This window comes from Colobus angolensis, unplaced genomic scaffold, assembly GCF_000951035.1.
Source record: "Colobus angolensis palliatus isolate OR3802 unplaced genomic scaffold, Cang.pa_1.0 Scaffold149, whole genome shotgun sequence".
Classification (NCBI taxonomy): domain Eukaryota; kingdom Metazoa; phylum Chordata; class Mammalia; order Primates; family Cercopithecidae; genus Colobus; species Colobus angolensis.
In genome coordinates, this window is record NW_012114588.1 from 3,161,076 (window position 1) to 3,177,815 (window position 16,740).

Genomic DNA, 16,740 nt, shown 5'->3' on the forward strand with positions numbered 1-16,740 from the left:
TGATCCGCCCACCTTGGCCTCCCAAAGTGCTGGATTTATAGGCGTGAGCCACCGTGCCCAGCCTTTATATATTTTTAAAGGATTGAGGGGGAAAAAAAATATACCGCAGAGACTGTATGTCACTGACAGTCTCTAAAATATTTACTGTCTGGCTCTTTACGGAAAAGTTTGCTGACCCCTGTTACTAGTTATTCCCAAGCCCAGCTTGTTAGCAGACGGATACCTTGATGCATGTGATTTAAAGCATACAAAACACGATTCTATGGTCAAATGTGCTAAGAATTAAATGTGCTTCTTCATCTTTTTAGAGACAGGATCTCACTCTGTCACCCAGGCTGGAGTACAGTGGTGTGATCGTAGCTTACTGTAACCTCAGACTCCTGGGCTCAAGCGATCCTCCCATCTCAGCCTCCCAAGTAGCTGGGACTACAGGTGCATGCCACCACATCCAGCTTATTTTTATAGAGACAGGATCTCACTGTGTTACCCAGGCTGGTCTTGAACTTCTGGCCTAAAACGATCTCCTGTTTTGGCCTCCCGAAGTGCTAGAATTACAGGCGCAAGCCACAGCACCCAACCTAAATACATTCCTTTATTACAGAACTTCTGGGACCTTATTCCCGTAAGTGTCATAAATGTTTGGTGTCTTTATTGTGTACCAGATGTTTCACTGAGCACTTTATATGATTTCATTTACTCCTTACTAGCACTGTGCTGGCCAGTAGTTGTGCCCCCATTTTACAGCTAGGGAAGCTGAGGCACAGTGTGGTCTTGACCAGAAACCTTCAGCTAGTCATATATAGTGAGAGGGTAGGTGTTGTTACCATTTTATAGGTGAGGAAACTGTCACAAAATGAAATATCCTTCTCAAGGTCGTTCGAAAGTGGCAGAGTTAGAGACAAAGCCATCTGATTTTAGAGCCTGTGCTCAGCTTTTAGCAGACACACTGATTTCCAAGAATTGCTAGGATGTTTCTCAATGCAGTTGACCACAAGACTCTTTCCGGAAAGCCTTCAGGACTGAACTTCCTCCAGACAGTTTGGGAAGCACTGCATGTGTCTGTTATGAAGCCGTCAACTGAGCTCATCCCCCATGCACTCCACAACGCTGACGCTCTGCACACGGCTCACCTGTGCCAGGTGCTGCCAGTCAGCAGTGCCCTACTGTTTCCGCCACAGCCTGCATCTCTCTGTATTGCCCGACCCATTTCACCTGGCGGGGTCATACAAACCACCCCCTGGTATTGTTATCACGTCCGCATAAGGGCATCTCCACAGCGTCATCAATAAATGTCATCCAGAAGAAACCCATAGCCTTGATTAACCTTTGTAATAACACTCCCTATTTACATGCACAGTGATAGGTGTGAAGTACAACCTTGTATTGTTGTACACTGTCAACTAGAAAATAAAACAGCATACTTGAAACACCCTTGCCCTCCGGCAAGGATCCCATCTTCCCACACAGAATGATGGCAAGCAAATGAGGTCTAAAATGTGTAGAAGTAGAAATCATCTCTTTTTCTGCTTGGGTTCTGCTCCCCAGATGGGGTTTAGGAGGAGAGGCAGCCTGGAGGACTGGGTCTGCTCTCCAGGCATCGTGGAGGTGGGTTTTCTTTTGCAGCAAATTCGGGCGCTTTTTTTTTTTTTTTGTAGCAAATTGCCCCAAAATCGAAGACTTTTTCTATTTGGAACCAGAGTTGGGGCTTTCGGTCAAGCAGTGCCCTGGATTTTCCTCCCCAGATACCTGTCAATTCCCAGTCACCGGCTGTCACCTGCCTCATCTTCCCCAGTCCTAGGGCTCTCGGGCCAGGCTTCTAGCAGCATCACCTAGAAAGTTAGCACCGGGAGAGGAAGCAGAGCCAAATTCACGGTGAATCACGGCCATAGTGACATTTTCATCATGAGTGTGGATGAACAAAGGCCCTCATCCCGATTCTTTCATCTGTGCATTCAGAATGTAAAGAATACACTTGCCCGTGTGGCTGCCATTGGTAGAGGTCAGTTTTTGGCCTGTTTGATTGGCTGTGCAGCCACCTGTTTTGGACCCGGATGGAGACATCCCACTGGAAGACTCAAAGTCAGGTGTCTTTGTACTGATTTTCTGATTCCTTCTTCTTAGGTCACAGAAGATGTGAATTCAAGTATCAAGACATTTTTTTGTCCCAATGATACCTACAATGACATGGCCACACTCTTCTTCAACCCTCAGGAGTCTGCCATCCTCCAGCTCTTCCACCAGGACGGTGGGTGTCTGCACTGCAGCCCATTCCTGGGCGATTGGTGTCATCTGAGACACAGCCAGGCTTGCCCTTCATTCCGAGCAAGACCAGGACTTCTTTGTAATGCCCACCCAGACAAAAGATTAGTTTCCGCCTGCAGTGTTGGAAGGGGAACTGGCATGGGGTGTGGTCGGGCCCTGGCAGGCATCTGGTGGTGAGACTCAGGTTGGCTCTTCCCTTGCAGGCACTTTCAGCCCCATCACTCTGGCCTTGTTCTTCATTCTCTATTTCTTGCTTGCATGTTGGACTTACGGCGTTTCTGTTCCAAGTGGCCTTTTTGTGCCTTCTCTACTGTGTGGAGCTGCTTTTGGACGTTTAGTTGCCAATGTCCTAAAAAGGTACTCTGTGTGCGTGCATGTGCGTGTGTGTGCACGTGTGTGTATGCGTGTGTGCGCGTGTGTGTGCATGCATTCATGTGTGTGTGCCCATGCATGCACGTATGTGCATAGGCACAAGAGTGGGAGCTGTAGGTCCCCCCACAGCCTGTCAGTGTGGTTCAAAGCCATGTTCTCGGTGTTCTCCTTCACTAGCTACATTGGATTGGGCCACATCTATTCAGGGACCTTTGCCCTGATTGGTGCAGCGGCTTTCTTGGGCGGGGTTGTCCGCATGACCATCAGCCTCACGGTCATCCTGATCGAGTCCACGAACGAAATCACCTACGGGCTTCCCATCATGGTCACACTGATGGTGAGCACACGCCCTCCAGGCCTGTCAGACTCAGGGCCACGTTCACCCGACAGGACCTATTTTTAGGCCTTTGCTTTGTGTTTCAGGTGGCCAAATGGACAGGGGACTTTTTCAATAAGGGCATTTATGATATCCACGTGGGCCTGCGAGGCGTGCCGCTTCTGGAGTGGGAGACAGAGGTGGAAATGGACAAGTAAGGCCATGATTTTGCTCGTGTCCTAGTTTCAGAATGTATTAGCTCTAAGGCCTAAAATGTTGATATTAGGGTAGGAAACAGTAACTCACTTTTCTTGGGCTCAGAGAAGCAGCACACCCATTCCTAAGCATGTGTGAGAATGTGGAGCAGCCCATGGGCTGGGGGCTGCGAGGACAGGGCAGGGGACACGGGGACTGCACTGGGCAGGGCCTCTTCGTGGTGGTTTGGCTTCCATGGCATTCTGGTTGGATATGAGGTGAGGTCTCTGGATCAAGTTCGTGATGTGATTGAATGTTTAAGGGTATGCCAAGCCCCAGGAGTGAGAATAGCCTGTTTCACATGTGCCCACCAGAATGCCCTGCTGCTAGCCATGATTGTTCTGGGCATAATCACCTCATAACCCACCTGCTAATCCACAGGTACCTGGGCTTCCTATGTCTAGACAGCAGGCAAGGCCCTTACGGGATAACACGGGGGCCAGCAAGCTGTTTCTGTGGGAGGCCAGACAGGAGGTTATTTTCAGCTTTCCGGGCCGTATGGTCTCTGTCACGACTACTCGACTCTGCCATTGCAGCAGGAAAGCAATGAGCACGATGGACTTGATCGGTGGGCAACAGTTTGCTATGCCCTGATCTAAAGGGGGACCCAAGTGCTGTTTTTATTTTTATTATTATTATTATTATTTTTTTTTTTTTGAGACAGGATCTCACTCTGTCACCTAGGCTGGAGTACAGTGGCATGATTATAGCTCACTGCAACCTACGCCTCCCAGACTCAAGCGATCCTGCCACCTCAGCCTCCTGAGTAGCTGGGATCACAGGCACGTGCCACCACACCTAGCTACTTTGTAACGTTTTTTATAGAAATGGGGTTTTGCTGTGTTGCCCAGGCTGATCTCGAACTTCTGGGCTCAAGCAATCCGCTGGCCTTGGCCTCCCAGAGTGCTGGGATTACAGGTGTGAGCCACTGCACCCGGCTCAGACGTTGTGGTAAATGCTGTAGCACAATTAGCAGTTCAGGGGCAGTATGTGGAGTGTGCTGCAGGGCACCGAGGAGGGCCTGGCCAACCCGTGGACCAGCAGCAGGACTTCCTGGTGAGGGGTTGCTGCTGTTGAGCTGAGGGATGAGCCAGAGCCCATCAGCCTGGCACAGCAGGGAAGGACATTCCAGGCGTGGGGAACAGCATGTGTAGGGGGATAGAAGTACAAAGGAATGCATTGGGTTTGAGGGAGGGCTGGAGCAGTTCAGAAGAGAGCTTCCTGTGTGGTCTAAGCAGGGCTGGAGAGCCAGCACAACTTACTCCCAGGGGCCTGCGGGCGCTGTCATGAGGCTGGATGACTTGCCCTCCTCCTCCAGGCTGAGAGCCAGCGACATCATGGAGCCCAACCTGACCTACGTCTACCCGCACACCCGCATCCAGTCTCTGGTGAGCATCCTGCGCACCACGGTCCACCACGCCTTCCCGGTGGTCACAGAGAACCGCGGCAACGAGAAGGAGTTCATGAAGGGCAACCAGCTCATCAGCAACAATATCAAGTTCAAGGTAAAGAAAACGGCATGAGAGGAAAGGTGGGTGAGAGACAAGTGGTCCTGTCTCACGCGGCTTAGTGCTTTGCCCAACCAGCTCTCGGGAAGTTGGCGCGTTCTCATCACATGCAACAGGGAGAGTAGATTTGACAGCAGGGGCAGCTTTTATCAGGCCATGAAGACGTGTGTGCGTTCCTGCCGCAGTGAGCATATGGATAGATCTGTTTTTCAAGTCAGCAGCTTTCATGGTTTATTATTTACGTGTGAGAGTATCAGGATAAGTTCTAGAGATGCCAGCAACAGAAATGGACTTGGACCTACTTAAGAAAGAGAAGGAAATCCACAGGAAAGCTCAGGAGAGCTGAGAAAGCTGAAGGACCAGAACCCATGTGCTGTGGGGACCAGGTGAAGGGTCTAGCAGACACCCCTCGGGTACCAGGAGGTAGGAGCACTGGCCCTGGGTTCCTCTTGAATCCGATTCAGAATCCAAGGAGAGGGGGCATCCCGTTGCCTCACTTGGGTCGTGTGCCACTCCTTGGCTTTGGGGGCAGGCATGTTGATTGGCAGTTCTATCAAGACAGGATGTTGTTCCCCTCTGGAGAATCAGGCTGCTCTTCCCAGATGAAAGGAAACCACAGAGGCTGCAGCCAGGTCCTAGGGTTCAGGCTCCTTTGAACCACCAGCCCAAGCCACTTCTTTGAACCTCAGCCCCTTTAAGTTCCTGCATCTGGATGTGCCTGTGACCCTCCCTGTCACCCAAATCCTCAAGCTCCATCAGTGCTGCTGTGTTCGTTTGCCCACATGCAGTAGCCTATGTTCTCCCCACCCACAGAAATCCAGCATCCTTACCCGGGCCGGTGAGCAGCGCAAACGGAGCCAGTCCATGAAGTCCTACCCCTCCAGCGAGCTGCGGAACATGTGTGATGAGCACATTGCCTCTGAGGAGCCGGCTGAGAAGGAGGACCTGCTGCAGCAGATGTTGGAGAGGAGGTGAGAGCCGGGCGCGGTCCCTGCTGCCCACAGGGCTACATGGCGGCGGGGTCAGCCCTTGGCTCAGATGTCGTGAGGTGGCTCCTGAGTTTCCTGGGAAAGTTGGATGGGGAGCAGGCTGGGGACATGGCTCAGAAGCGCTCCCGCTGAGGGTATCCCAGGCAGCATCTGGTTTTTGTGTAACAGATACACTCCCTACCCCAACCTATACCCTGACCAGTCCCCGAGTGAAGACTGGACCATGGAGGAGCGCTTCCGCCCTCTGACCTTCCACGGCCTGATCCTTCGGTCGCAGCTTGTCACCCTGCTTGTCCGAGGAGTTTGTTACTCTGAAAGCCAGTCGGTAAGTCTCTCCAAGGCAGAAATCAGCCAGGCCAGGCCTGATGAAGCTTGAGGGGTTGGGCGCTGCCCAGCAGGCCGTAAACAGTGCCATAGGGGAAGCTGAATGCAAGGCAAGAAGTGCAGAGTGGACTTAGGGGAGGAGTTGCCACAGCCGGGTGGCGAGAAACAACAGCGGTTTATTCCTTCCTAGTTCAAGGCCAGAAGTACAAAATCCAGGTGTCACCAGGCAGCGCTCCCTGGCTCTGGGAGAGGTGCTGTCCTTGCCCCTTCCTAGCTCATGGGAGTTGCCTGCAGTCCTTGTTGCTCCTGACTCTGAATGCAGCCTCCATCCTCGCCACTGTCGTCACAAGGCGTTCTGTGTATCTTCTCTCCTTTCCTTAAGGACACTTGTCACTGGATTTGGGGCCCATCCTAATCCAACATGGGCTTATCTGAACTTGGTCACATCTGCAGAGACCCTGTTTGCAGAAAGGTCGCATTCATAGGTACTAGGGCTTAGGACTTGGCCATATCTTTCGGTGGGGGGACACATTTACCCCCCAGCCACTTTACTTAGCACTTTCTCACTTAAACTTCCAAATAAGCCATTTGGGTCTCATGAATCAGGAAGAAAGGGAGTGCAGAGAGATCAGGGGACGGCCCAGGGTGCCACAGCTAGGACTTGGCCAAGGACTGGGTTTGACTGGAGAGCTCTTACTCTGGAGCGCCTGCTGCTGTTGTGCCACCTGCCTCAGCAGCCCAGAGCTGGGCATATTCAGGCATCAAGGGAAGGGGCTCTCAGGTGACCCCGCTGGCCACTGCTGCCCGAGCACGGACGGTGTCTGGGTTGGAATTACAGAGCGCCAGCCAGCCGCGCCTCTCCTACGCCGAGATGGCTGAGGACTACCCGCGGTACCCCGACATCCACGACCTGGACCTGACGCTGCTGAACCCGCGCATGATCGTGGTGAGAAGGGCCACCCTGGCCTGTCCCATGTGGAGCTTCCTCTTCACGTCGTTGGCGTCTCAGGCAGCCAGTGACACACGGTCTCTTTGCAGGATGTCACCCCATACATGAACCCTTCGCCTTTCACCGTCTCGCCCAACACCCACGTCTCCCAAGTCTTCAACCTGTTCAGAACGATGGGCCTGCGCCACCTGCCCGTGGTGAATGCCGTGGGAGAGGTGAGTGAGGCCCTGGCCCTGCCCCCACCTTTGAGAAAGGATCCCCCGGCCAGGTGCTGTTTGTGCCCCCAGGCTTCTCACCAGAAATGTAGGCATCCCACCAGGAGGGGAGACGGTGGCCCAACACTGGCTTTGAACCCTGCTCGGCTTCTGCACACTCAGGACCCTTTCCCCTGCCTGCCAGCAGATGGCACCAGCGTCCCACTGGCCGTCCTTTCCGGCCGGAGCCCTGCCTCCCCCACGCTGTGTCTTCCTCCGGAAATGCTGCTCTTCCCTCCGGACCACTTGTGTTCCTTGGTTCTCCACCTGTGTGGGGATTCGCACATTAGATGAGAGAATTTCAAGCAAAGTACTTTGAGTTTTACAAAGATATAAAACACCTAGTAATGATTGCTGCGGACTTTCCTTTTTTTCTTTTTAGAACTTCATTATTTTCTTGTTACACAAATACTTCATTGTAGGAAAATATAAAAACACATATGAGTGGCCGGGCGCGGTGGCTCAAGCCTGTAATCCCAGCACTTTGGGAGGCCGAGACGGGCGGATCACGAGGTCAGGAGATCGAGACCATCCTGGCTAACATGGTGAAACCCCGTCTCTACTAAAAAATAAAAAAAAAAAAAAAAACTAGCCGGGCGCGGTAGCGGGCGCCTGTAGTCCCAGCTACTCGGGAGGCTGAGGCAGGAGAATGGCGCAAACCAGGGAGGCGGAGCTTGCAGTGAGCTGAGATCCGGCCACTGCACTCCGGTCTGGGGGACGGAGCGAGACTCCGCCTCAAAAAAAAAAAAAAAAAAACACATGAGCAGAAAACAAAAACCAAACCCTCGTCCCTACCCTGTAGCGGTAGCCGTGGTAACTTTTCAGGGCCACTCTCAGTCTTTTGTTGTTGTTGCTGCTGTTTTGAGACAGGGTCTCACTCTGTCACCCAGGCTGGAGTGCAGTGGCAAGATCTCGACTCACTGCAGCCTCATCCTTCTAGGCTCAAGTAGTCCTCCCACCTCAGCCTCCTGAGTAGCTGGGACCACAGGCGTGTGCCACCATGCCTCAGCTAATTTGTGAATCTCCTGAGCTCGAGTGATTCACCTGCCTCGGCCTCCCAATGTGCTGGGATTACAGGTGTGAGCCACCGCACCTGAACTCAGTCTTCCGCGTGGCACGACCCTGGCATGCACAGTGCATACTTACGCAGGTTTTGTTACAGTGGGTTAACTCATGTCCCTTGAAATGTAGTTGCCAGCTACGCTGACAGAGTCCTAACATAGTTTACGACGTGACTTTGGAGTTCCCAACAACAGTGACACGTGGGAACCACTGTCATGACCTGTAACAAATGACTCCCGTAGGTCACTTTGCAAGGTGGGGAGTATGGTGTGTGGCAGGGGTCACAATCTCAGGAGACTTCAGGGGCTCCACCACTTGCACATCTGTGAAGCAGGCTGGTCATGATGGGAGCTGAGCGCTGAGAATGTGCCCTGTGGAAGGACATTTTAGTTCAGATGCCAGCTGGCCCAAGCCCTTTTTGGAGCTAACCTTGTTCCCTCAGCCTCCAGTGTGTGAGCCTTCGTTGTCTGTTTATCCCAGTCAAGCTGTGTCTGGCTCTGCACTGTCCAGGCCTCTGCATTCTGTGACAAACTAACAGGGCGGCTCCTCTCACTCCTCTTCTTACCAGCGGGTTTTACCCTGAAGGTGACTCGGGCCTTCTTCTCATTGCCCTAGATCGTCGGGATCGTCACACGGCACAACCTGACCTCTGAATTTCTGCAGGCCCGGCTGAGGCAGCACTACCAGACCATCTGACGGCCCAGCCCGCCCTCTCCCGGGGCTGCCTGGGGAGGCAGCTTATGCTCGCTCCGGCTGGCACAGTTGGCTGGGGCTGTTCCGGGGCATGGAAGATTCCCAGTCACCCACTCAGAAAGCCTGGAGTCATCGGACACCTTGCTGGTCAGAGGTCCTGGGGGTGGTTTTGAACCGTCAGAGCTTGGACTTAGATTCTGACTTCCCCAGCAAGGATCTTCCCACTTCCTGCTCCCTGTGTTCCCACCCTCCAGTGTTGGCACAGGCCAACCCCTGGCCCCCACCAGAGCCAGAAGCAGAGGTGGAATCAGGCGGGCCCCGGGCTGAACTCCGAGCCGTGTTCCTGGCCGTCTTCGCTACTTTCCTAGAGAACCCGGCTGTTGCCTTAAATGTGTGAGAGGGACTTGGCCAAGGCAAAAGCTGGGGAGACGCCAGTGACAACATTCAGTTCATGACTAGATTTAGGAATTGGGCACTGAGAAAATTCTCCATATTTCAGAGAGGCCTTCCCTTGCTTGGGACTCCGAACACGGACTCCTCGCTGGTTTGTTTAAGGGAAACACTGCGCTCCTGTGTGTGAGCCGAGGCTCTGGTCCTGCCCCTGTGGTTTGACTCTCCTTACAACCACCACCCACCAGAAATACAAAGCATTCAAATCACACTAATAACCCCCGATGGTCAATCTGATAATAGGATCAGATTTACATCTACCCTAGTTCTTAACATTTCAGCATTCTCTCCATCTGCAGGTTATTCCCAGCCTCCCAGTAACACGTTGCTACCCAGACCCTTTTCATGTCCTTATGTTTTGATCTCTGTCTTCCTGCTGAAGCAGGCAGAGCTCAGAGGATCTTGGCATCACCCACCAAAGTTAGCTGAAAGCAGGGCACTCCTAGATAAAGCAGCTTCACTGAACTCTGGGGAATGGTACCATTTTTTCCCAAGGTAGAAAGGAAGCACTTCTGAGCCAGTGACCACTGAAAGGTGCGTGCTGTGATAAAGCAGATGGCCTATTCGAGGAAGAGGGTGTCTGCCCTTCACAAACACCTCTCTCTCCCCTGCACTCGCCGTCCCAAGCTTACATACAGAGGCCCTTCAGGAGGGCCTCCCGCGCCGCGGGGAGGGTGCGTGGGGAGGATGCTTCCTGCCAGCACATGCCTGAGGGTTTCGCGTGAAGCATGGGAACCACCCCATCGTTCAGTGACATCATTCTCCAGGCCGGCTGGCACCCTCTGACTAGGCACCCAAAGTGAGCATCTGGGCATCGGGTATTTGCACTTATCTTCCCCCACCTTCTCCATGGCATCTCAGTTCCAGCAGACATCCCTGGGCAGGCGTGCTTTGGCTCGAGATGGCCTTCATTTACGTTTAGCTTTTTTCAAAACTGTGGAGGTTGCCCACGAGCCTCGGCACCCCGCCCCGGCAGCACAGCTCTCTCAGGCCCAGCCCTGGGCGACCTCCTTGGCCAAGGCTGCCTTTCACCCTGGGGTGGGCATCAGTCCTGGCTCTGCCGGTCCAGATCTTACACTCAGCACACTCTGGGGAGTAATTCCACTCCAGAGACAGGGCTGCTTCGAGGTCTTTTCCAGCTGACTGTGGCCCCTCCATTTTCCCCATTTTCTTACCACTCTGACCAAAATTGCTTTGACTTCTAAATGTTTCTGCTTCCCAGAATGCACCCAGCTTGTGAAACGGGGATGATACTCCCAGGAAATAGTGCAGGACATCACAAGGACCCAAAAGGCAATTCTTACTTAAATGTGACTCTTTGGCCAGCTGCCGCTGTGTTTTATGGCAGTGTTCAGAGCTTGAGCACGTTATTTCTTCCTTTTATTAAGAAGGAAGCCAGTTGTCCAAGTCAGGAGAATAGTGTGATCACCTGTCACAGACGCATCATCCCTTCTCCCCGCCCCTTCCTGGAGCTGGCAGAGCTAATGCCCTGCAGGAGGACCCCGGCCTCTCGAGGGCTGGATCAGCAGCTGCCTGCCTCGAGGCTGCCCTGGTGAATGTTGCTGGAATTCATCCCTCGTGCACATCCTGTTGTGTTTAAGTCACCAGATATTTTGTTCCCATCAGTTTAGCCCAGAGATAGACAGTAGAATGCGAATACCTCCCTCCCGTAAACTGACTGGACGGCTGCCAAGGAGGCCCCAAACCCAGCCCCATGCAGAGGCATGTGGTTTCCTGTTCTCCTCTCTCTGCATCTGCCCTTTCCAGATAAGCCCAAAGACAACAACTTCTCCACTCGTGACAAATCAACTGTGAGCCTCGCTCCTTCCATTTCTGTCCATTAGAAACCAACCTTTTCAGCACCTCACCCGTTAGCCGCCCCACCGCCCAGCGATCAGGCGCCTCAGTAAGGCAGATCCGTGGATGGGGAGCCTGCGGGTGGCCAGAGGTGGTGTTTGTGTTTCGTCTCCAGCTCCGTGTTCCATGGCTCCTAGGCGAGGTGATCAGGGAGTGGGGCCAGTGGGTCCCCGGCCCTGGCTGTGGGACCTTGTGCTGAGGGATGATTTGCTGCTGACCTTGATTAACTTAACAGTTCCCAGCTGGAAGGGACACTTTCTGGACCCAGTCCACTGTATGGCATTTGTGATGCAGAATTATGCACTGATATGACCCTGGGTGACAGGAAAGCCTTTCGAGAGGCCCAAAGTGGCCTCGCCAGCCCTGCAGTATTGATGTGCTGTATTGCCCCACGGCTCTGCAGACCTTGGCCATTGCCGCAGTCAGCTTCCTTTTTTCTGTTTGCACTGTTTGTATGATGTTAGCTAATTCCACTGTGTATATAAATTGTATTTTTTTTAATTTGTAAAATGCTATTTTTATTTGAACCTTTGGCACTTGGGAGTTCTCATTGTAACCCTAACATGTCAGAATAAAATGTCTTCTGTCTCCTTTAGCCTTGTGTCTCCATGCTGCTCTTTCTTTCAAGGGAGAGTTGGGTTGTGTTTTACTCCCCCTCTTTCTGATGTGTGAAAATTACACTGGGACATAGTTTTCGAGTCTCAGAGCTCCCTGTGCAGCTGGGCAGTGGGGCTCTTCATTCATGGGGCCCACTTCTCTGGACTAGGCAGCGACCTGAACAGGAACGGATTTCATCCTGTGGCTCTTAGCAGAAGTCACCGACGTCTGTTTCTCCCTTCAGGTGAACACTCTTCCTGATCCTCTCTGGAAACCATCTCCTCCTGCTAGAGTCGCATCCCGGAGCAGCAGATGGGGAGTCCATTCTGTTTCTTTTTTTTTTTTTTTTTTTTTGAGACGGAGTCTCGCTCTGCCGTCCAGGCTGGAGTGCAGTGGCTGGATCTCAGCTCACTGCAAGCTCCGCCTCCTGGGTTTACGCCATTCTCCTGCCTCAGCCTCCCAAGTAGCTGGGACTACAGGCGCCCGCCACCTCGCCCCTCGCCCGGCTAGTTTTTTGTATTTTTTAGTAGAGACGGGGTTTCACCATGTTAGCCAGGATGGTCTCGATCTCCTGACCTCGTGATCCGCCCGTGTCGGCCTCCCAAAGTGCTGGGATTACAGGCTTGAGTCACCGCACCCGGCCCCATTCTGTTTCTTCATGGTGTTTAGGAATTTGCCCCCCAAACAGTGTGCCCTGATATCCAACCCGAAGAAGTGAAACTGCTGTGGGTCTGGAGAGGTGAAGCCCCGTGGCCAGCTTCTGTCGCTGCCATCTGCCATTGCTTTTTGTTCCCTTGCTTTTGGTTTTGCAAGCATGGCCTCTGTCTCTGTCTGATCTGCTTCAAGTCATCATTCCATCAGTGACAGAAGTGGCCGTTCCATCAGTGGTCGCAGCCAGTTCAGCTCCTGCACCCATCCCCACGTGTTCTGTAAGTCCCAGGGGCATTTTCTGCCTTGTGTTTTTGTCATTTTTCAGTTAGTTCCATTCAATGAGAACTTCCTGTGTTACGGTGACACCTTGGGAATGGGCTGCTTCCCCTCCTAGCAACCCGTATCACCATCGCAGACCTCAGGAGCCAGGTTTGGGCCAGTGCTGTCTCCTGTCTCTCTCCTTGTCATTCTCTGCCCCCTGGTCCTGGTATTTAAAGTCCAAGTAGGGAACACTTTGATTGGAGGTGGTTAGATGAGGCTCTCCCCCGACCTCCACCCCTTACCATCAGTTCACTGGGGGTTTCCGTCTTTCCTCTGCAAGGAGCAAGTTGCTACTTCATTTCCTCTTCCCAATTTCTGGATGAGACCAAGGCAATTTGACCATTTATGAGGCGTCAACTCTGAGAGTGCCGAAGGGGCATTTGCCCTCAAAGAGCTTGCAGTCTAGGGACGTAGACACAAGCAATTGCACATGGGCAACTCGTGTTGTGTGCTATGACAATGGTTACGTGTGCAACACTGCCTACCAAGAGACTCATTGTTACTAGGCACGAGGTATCAGGAAAGAAGTGTTCATATGAGCCTTAAGGAATCAGTACAATGTCCTCGGAAGGACCGGAGGAAGGACACCCCAGGTGGAAGGAACAGCAGAAATAAAGGCACAGGGGCATGTGTGAGTGTGGGGTGTTAGAGTGTCATAGAATCTGATGAAGAGGTTGGGGTCCCTGGGGGTAACAGGTGGGAAAACAGCTTACTCTGTTTAAGGTGAATTTATTGCCTGGTGTTTTGTGCTCAGAGCAAATACCCTTTTCAGGAGCAGATACAAAAAGCCTGCATCTTCTCCAGCAGCTCTTATCTTAATAAAATACAAGCCCAGGCCCTTTGGACCCAAATTAGGCAAAGACTATGGCTGTTTTCCAAATACTTGTTAGTACACAAAAGGTGCATGAACTCGCAGTTTGTCTGCATGGCAAACCTTTCTTCACTTTGCTCGGTTTTCATTATTTTTTTGAGACAAGTCTCATTCTGTCACCCAGGCTGGAGTGCAGTGGCACGATACCAGCTCGCTGCAGCCTCCACCTCCCAGGCTTAAGCCATCCTCCCACCTTGGCCTCCTGAATAGCTGGAACTGCAGGTGTACATCACCACGTCTGGCTAATTTTTAAATTTTTTTGTAGAGATGGGGTCTCTATTGCTCAGGCTGGTCTTGAACTCCTGGGCTCAAGTGATTTGCCCACCTTGGCCTCCCAAAATGCTGGGATTACAGGAGTGAGCCACCACACCCAGCCTGTTCAGCTTTTAAGCTCAACACTCTGCCTACTCTTTTCAAAACTAAAAGTACCATTAACTTAACTGTAGCACCTAACTCTCTCGAAATGTATCAGAGGAAATCTAATTAATACTCTCATTTTCTGAATGTTCCTCCCTAAAAACAACAAAACCCCCGTAACCAAAAAGCATTAAGTGTGGAATTTGAGTCCTCCCCAACCACCCACCAAAAAAGGAGGGTGAAATGAAAAGAAGAAGAAAACCTCAGCATTCTTTTCTCTGACAAAGAGTAAAATGACAAGGAATATCGGCCTGAATTCTCTTCCCCAAGAAGAAATCACACCAACGCAGGCGTTTGTCTTCTGTCCACGGTGCTGAAGTTTATTCACTTTCAAACCACTTTCAATAACAGGTGAGGTTCTACCTTAAAATTTAATGCATGGGGTGGAAGAGGCGAGGAAGCCACCATCAAACCACTTTATCTACAGTTAGCGTAAGATGTGAGAAGTGTTGACAGGAAGCTGCAGCTTGGATGGGATGATCACAACTCCATGACAACGAGATGACACGAATGCAGGAGAGACCCCAGCGGGCAGGAACCTCTTGCCGTCTGTCCCAAGGCCCAGCCCTCCTTGTGCTCCCTGGCTGTTATCTTCGGTACTGTAAAGAGAACACAGACGTATCTGGCTTGGTGACCTAGCTGTCCTGGAAAAGTCAGCTTCATGTATGAGTGTGCCCATCCTCTGAACTTGATTACTGACCACCTGCTTCCCACCGGCCCCTACCCCAGCCTGATGACCCTCTGAGCTTCACGAATTGATAAGCAAGTTACTCATCAGAGTAAATTTCGCTTAAGCCCTTCAGGATCTTGCAATTCTGGGGAGGAACATGAGCTGCTAATCAGCCATGCAAAGATAACTTGGCCCTATGAATATTTTAATTTCCCAGTGCTAGTGGCAGTTGCTTCTTTTTTTTTTTTTTTTTCCTGAGACAGAGTCTCACTCTATCACCTAGGCTGGAGTGCAGTGGGACAATCTCGGCTTACTGCAACTTCTGCCTCCTGGGTTCAAGTGATTCTCCTGCCTCAGCCTCCCGAGTAGCTAGGACTACAGGCGTGCACCACCATGCCCAGCTAATTTTTGTATTTTTAGTAGAGATGGGGTTTTACCATGTTGGCCAGGATAGTCTCGATCTCTTGACTTCATGATCTGCCTGCCTTGGCCTCCCAAAGTGCTGGGATTACAGGCGTGAGCCACCGTGCCCAGCCTTTTTTTTTTTTTTTTTTTTTTTTTTTTAAGCATTTTCTCAGCAGACTGTAGCTAAGGACAATAGATGGCATGTCCTGACACCCATGGGGCACTCACGGTGTTGGGGCAGAAACTTGAGAGAGAATGAGCTTCTGCATTGGTCTCTTTCCTGCTGAGGGTGTCTCCCAGTAGTGTCCATCCCATCCCATTTCCATCCCCCGTTCCTCTTACCCGGAAGCTGTTACAGCCCAGTCCGCTCTGGGCTCCAATCCTGTCCATCCTGCCCCCGAAGCAACTGGATCTCCGCAGGCTCCGAGGGGCAGTGAGCAGCGCCCTCAGCTTGCTTTTTAAGAGGGCAGATCGATCGGAGGAGTCCCAGGGGCCCTGCCCGAGGGCACCCCCAGCTCTCTGGGCTGGGATGATGTTCCCAGTCCAGGGAGGCACCTCAGGGAGGGGGCTGAGAGCAGCCCCCGCTTCTTCATTCTGCTCACTGAGCACTTGTGGGGGCACGACCTCATCTTCTAAAGGCATCTTTTCTTCCAAATGGTCCAGCAAATTCTTTACAAAAGGAAAATACAGGGAAAGGGATAAACCTCATTGACTTGGAGAAAATCAAGAGGAGTGAGCACAGCATCAGAAAGCCCCCTGGCCCCAGACTGCACCCGCTTTCCTGGCCCTACCTTGAAATCCATCAGGTCTGCGTTGGACACGGCATTGTACATGGGATTAGCTCTGGTCTGACCTGGGAGCTGGAATGCCAGAAAAAGGAGGAAGGTCACGCTGGTGGTGGAGAAGGAGCTCATGCTGGCGTCGTCGAGGAGCAATCCACTGCTTGCTGCTCTGTCTCTCCCCTCTGGTTCCTCTCTGGTTCCCCTGTCTTGGCCTGCGTCCGTCCCTGTCTCCCAGCTGCCCAGTGCCTCCTCTTTTTATAGCCCCCCAGCTCTCCAAGCACGCAGGAGAGACAGAACCCTCCCCATTCTGTCACTTGCAGCGATAAAGCAGCCAAGTGAGAAGCCAGCAGGAGATGCCCTTTTAAAGTTATCATCCCGCAGGGCTTGTCACAGCCCCTCTGCCTTGAGCAGCCCCAACAGCCCCCCAGACCCTCGGCTGCAAGAGCCGCATTCTTGCTGATTTGACTCAAGAGGCTTCCACTTCAAAGGTGTGAGAAGAGTAAAAAAGAGTCCTTGGTTATCTCAGCACCATGCCTCAGGATTCTTTCTCCTCGACGCTGGTACCCATGCGGGGAGACAGAGGGTGACGCTTGGCTGGTGCCCAGCTCCCCTGGTTTGTTTGTGGCTCAGCTATCAGGGCCTCCAAATAAGGGTGGAGAGGAGGAAATGGCAGGCAGCCAGCAGCCCAAGACAAATGGGTCCATATGCTCAAACTGGCCTCACACCTGCCTCATC

The 16,740-nt window shown here is 52.3% G+C and overlaps 2 protein-coding genes and 1 long non-coding RNA gene across 6 annotated transcripts in view; 2 read left to right on the forward strand and 1 right to left on the reverse strand.

Annotated features, from left to right (window-relative positions):
- The window catches only part of CLCN6 (chloride channel, voltage-sensitive 6), a 39,105-nt gene extending 27,224 nt beyond the window's left edge, over positions 1–11,881 (forward strand). For 2 of the 3 annotated variants that reach the window (XM_011935825.1, XM_011935826.1), the window contains 10 exons: positions 2,122–2,245; positions 2,466–2,619; positions 2,812–2,971; positions 3,058–3,164; positions 4,524–4,710; positions 5,527–5,684; positions 5,871–6,027; positions 6,865–6,972; positions 7,065–7,190; positions 8,907–11,881. In XM_011935825.1, coding sequence (XP_011791215.1) covers positions 2,122–2,245; positions 2,466–2,619; positions 2,812–2,971; positions 3,058–3,164; positions 4,524–4,710; positions 5,527–5,684; positions 5,871–6,027; positions 6,865–6,972; positions 7,065–7,190; positions 8,907–8,987 — 1,362 coding nt within the window. In that variant the 3' untranslated portion in view covers positions 8,988–11,881. Of the gene's footprint in view, positions 1–2,121; positions 2,246–2,465; positions 2,620–2,811; positions 2,972–3,057; positions 3,165–4,523; positions 4,711–5,526; positions 5,685–5,870; positions 6,028–6,864; positions 6,973–7,064; positions 7,579–8,906 lie in introns of those variants that run through there. The other variant, XR_001001084.1, reaches the window with a different exon arrangement.
- A 2,401-nt stretch (positions 11,882–14,282) lies between these two features.
- Positions 14,283–16,530, forward strand: LOC105507368. The gene is made up of 3 exons (XR_001001083.1): positions 14,283–14,499; positions 14,576–14,811; positions 15,887–16,530. It is a non-coding gene; the product is annotated as an uncharacterized LOC105507368 (long non-coding RNA).
- On the reverse strand, positions 14,442–16,231 carry NPPA (natriuretic peptide A). 2 transcript variants are annotated; one of them, XM_011935824.1, is made up of 3 exons: positions 16,015–16,231; positions 15,566–15,892; positions 14,442–14,747 (listed from the first exon to the last, which is right to left on the reverse strand). In XM_011935824.1, the coding sequence occupies exons 1-3, from the start codon at positions 16,135–16,137 to the stop codon at positions 14,736–14,738; spliced, it is 462 nt and encodes a 153-aa protein (XP_011791214.1). In that variant the 5' UTR covers positions 16,138–16,231; the 3' UTR covers positions 14,442–14,735. The 2 variants fall into 2 exon arrangements, with proteins under 2 accessions (XP_011791214.1, XP_011791213.1); XM_011935823.1 differs by lacking the exon at positions 14,442–14,747 and having other exon boundaries at positions 15,379–15,892.
- Positions 16,531–16,740: the final 210 nt, after the last annotated feature.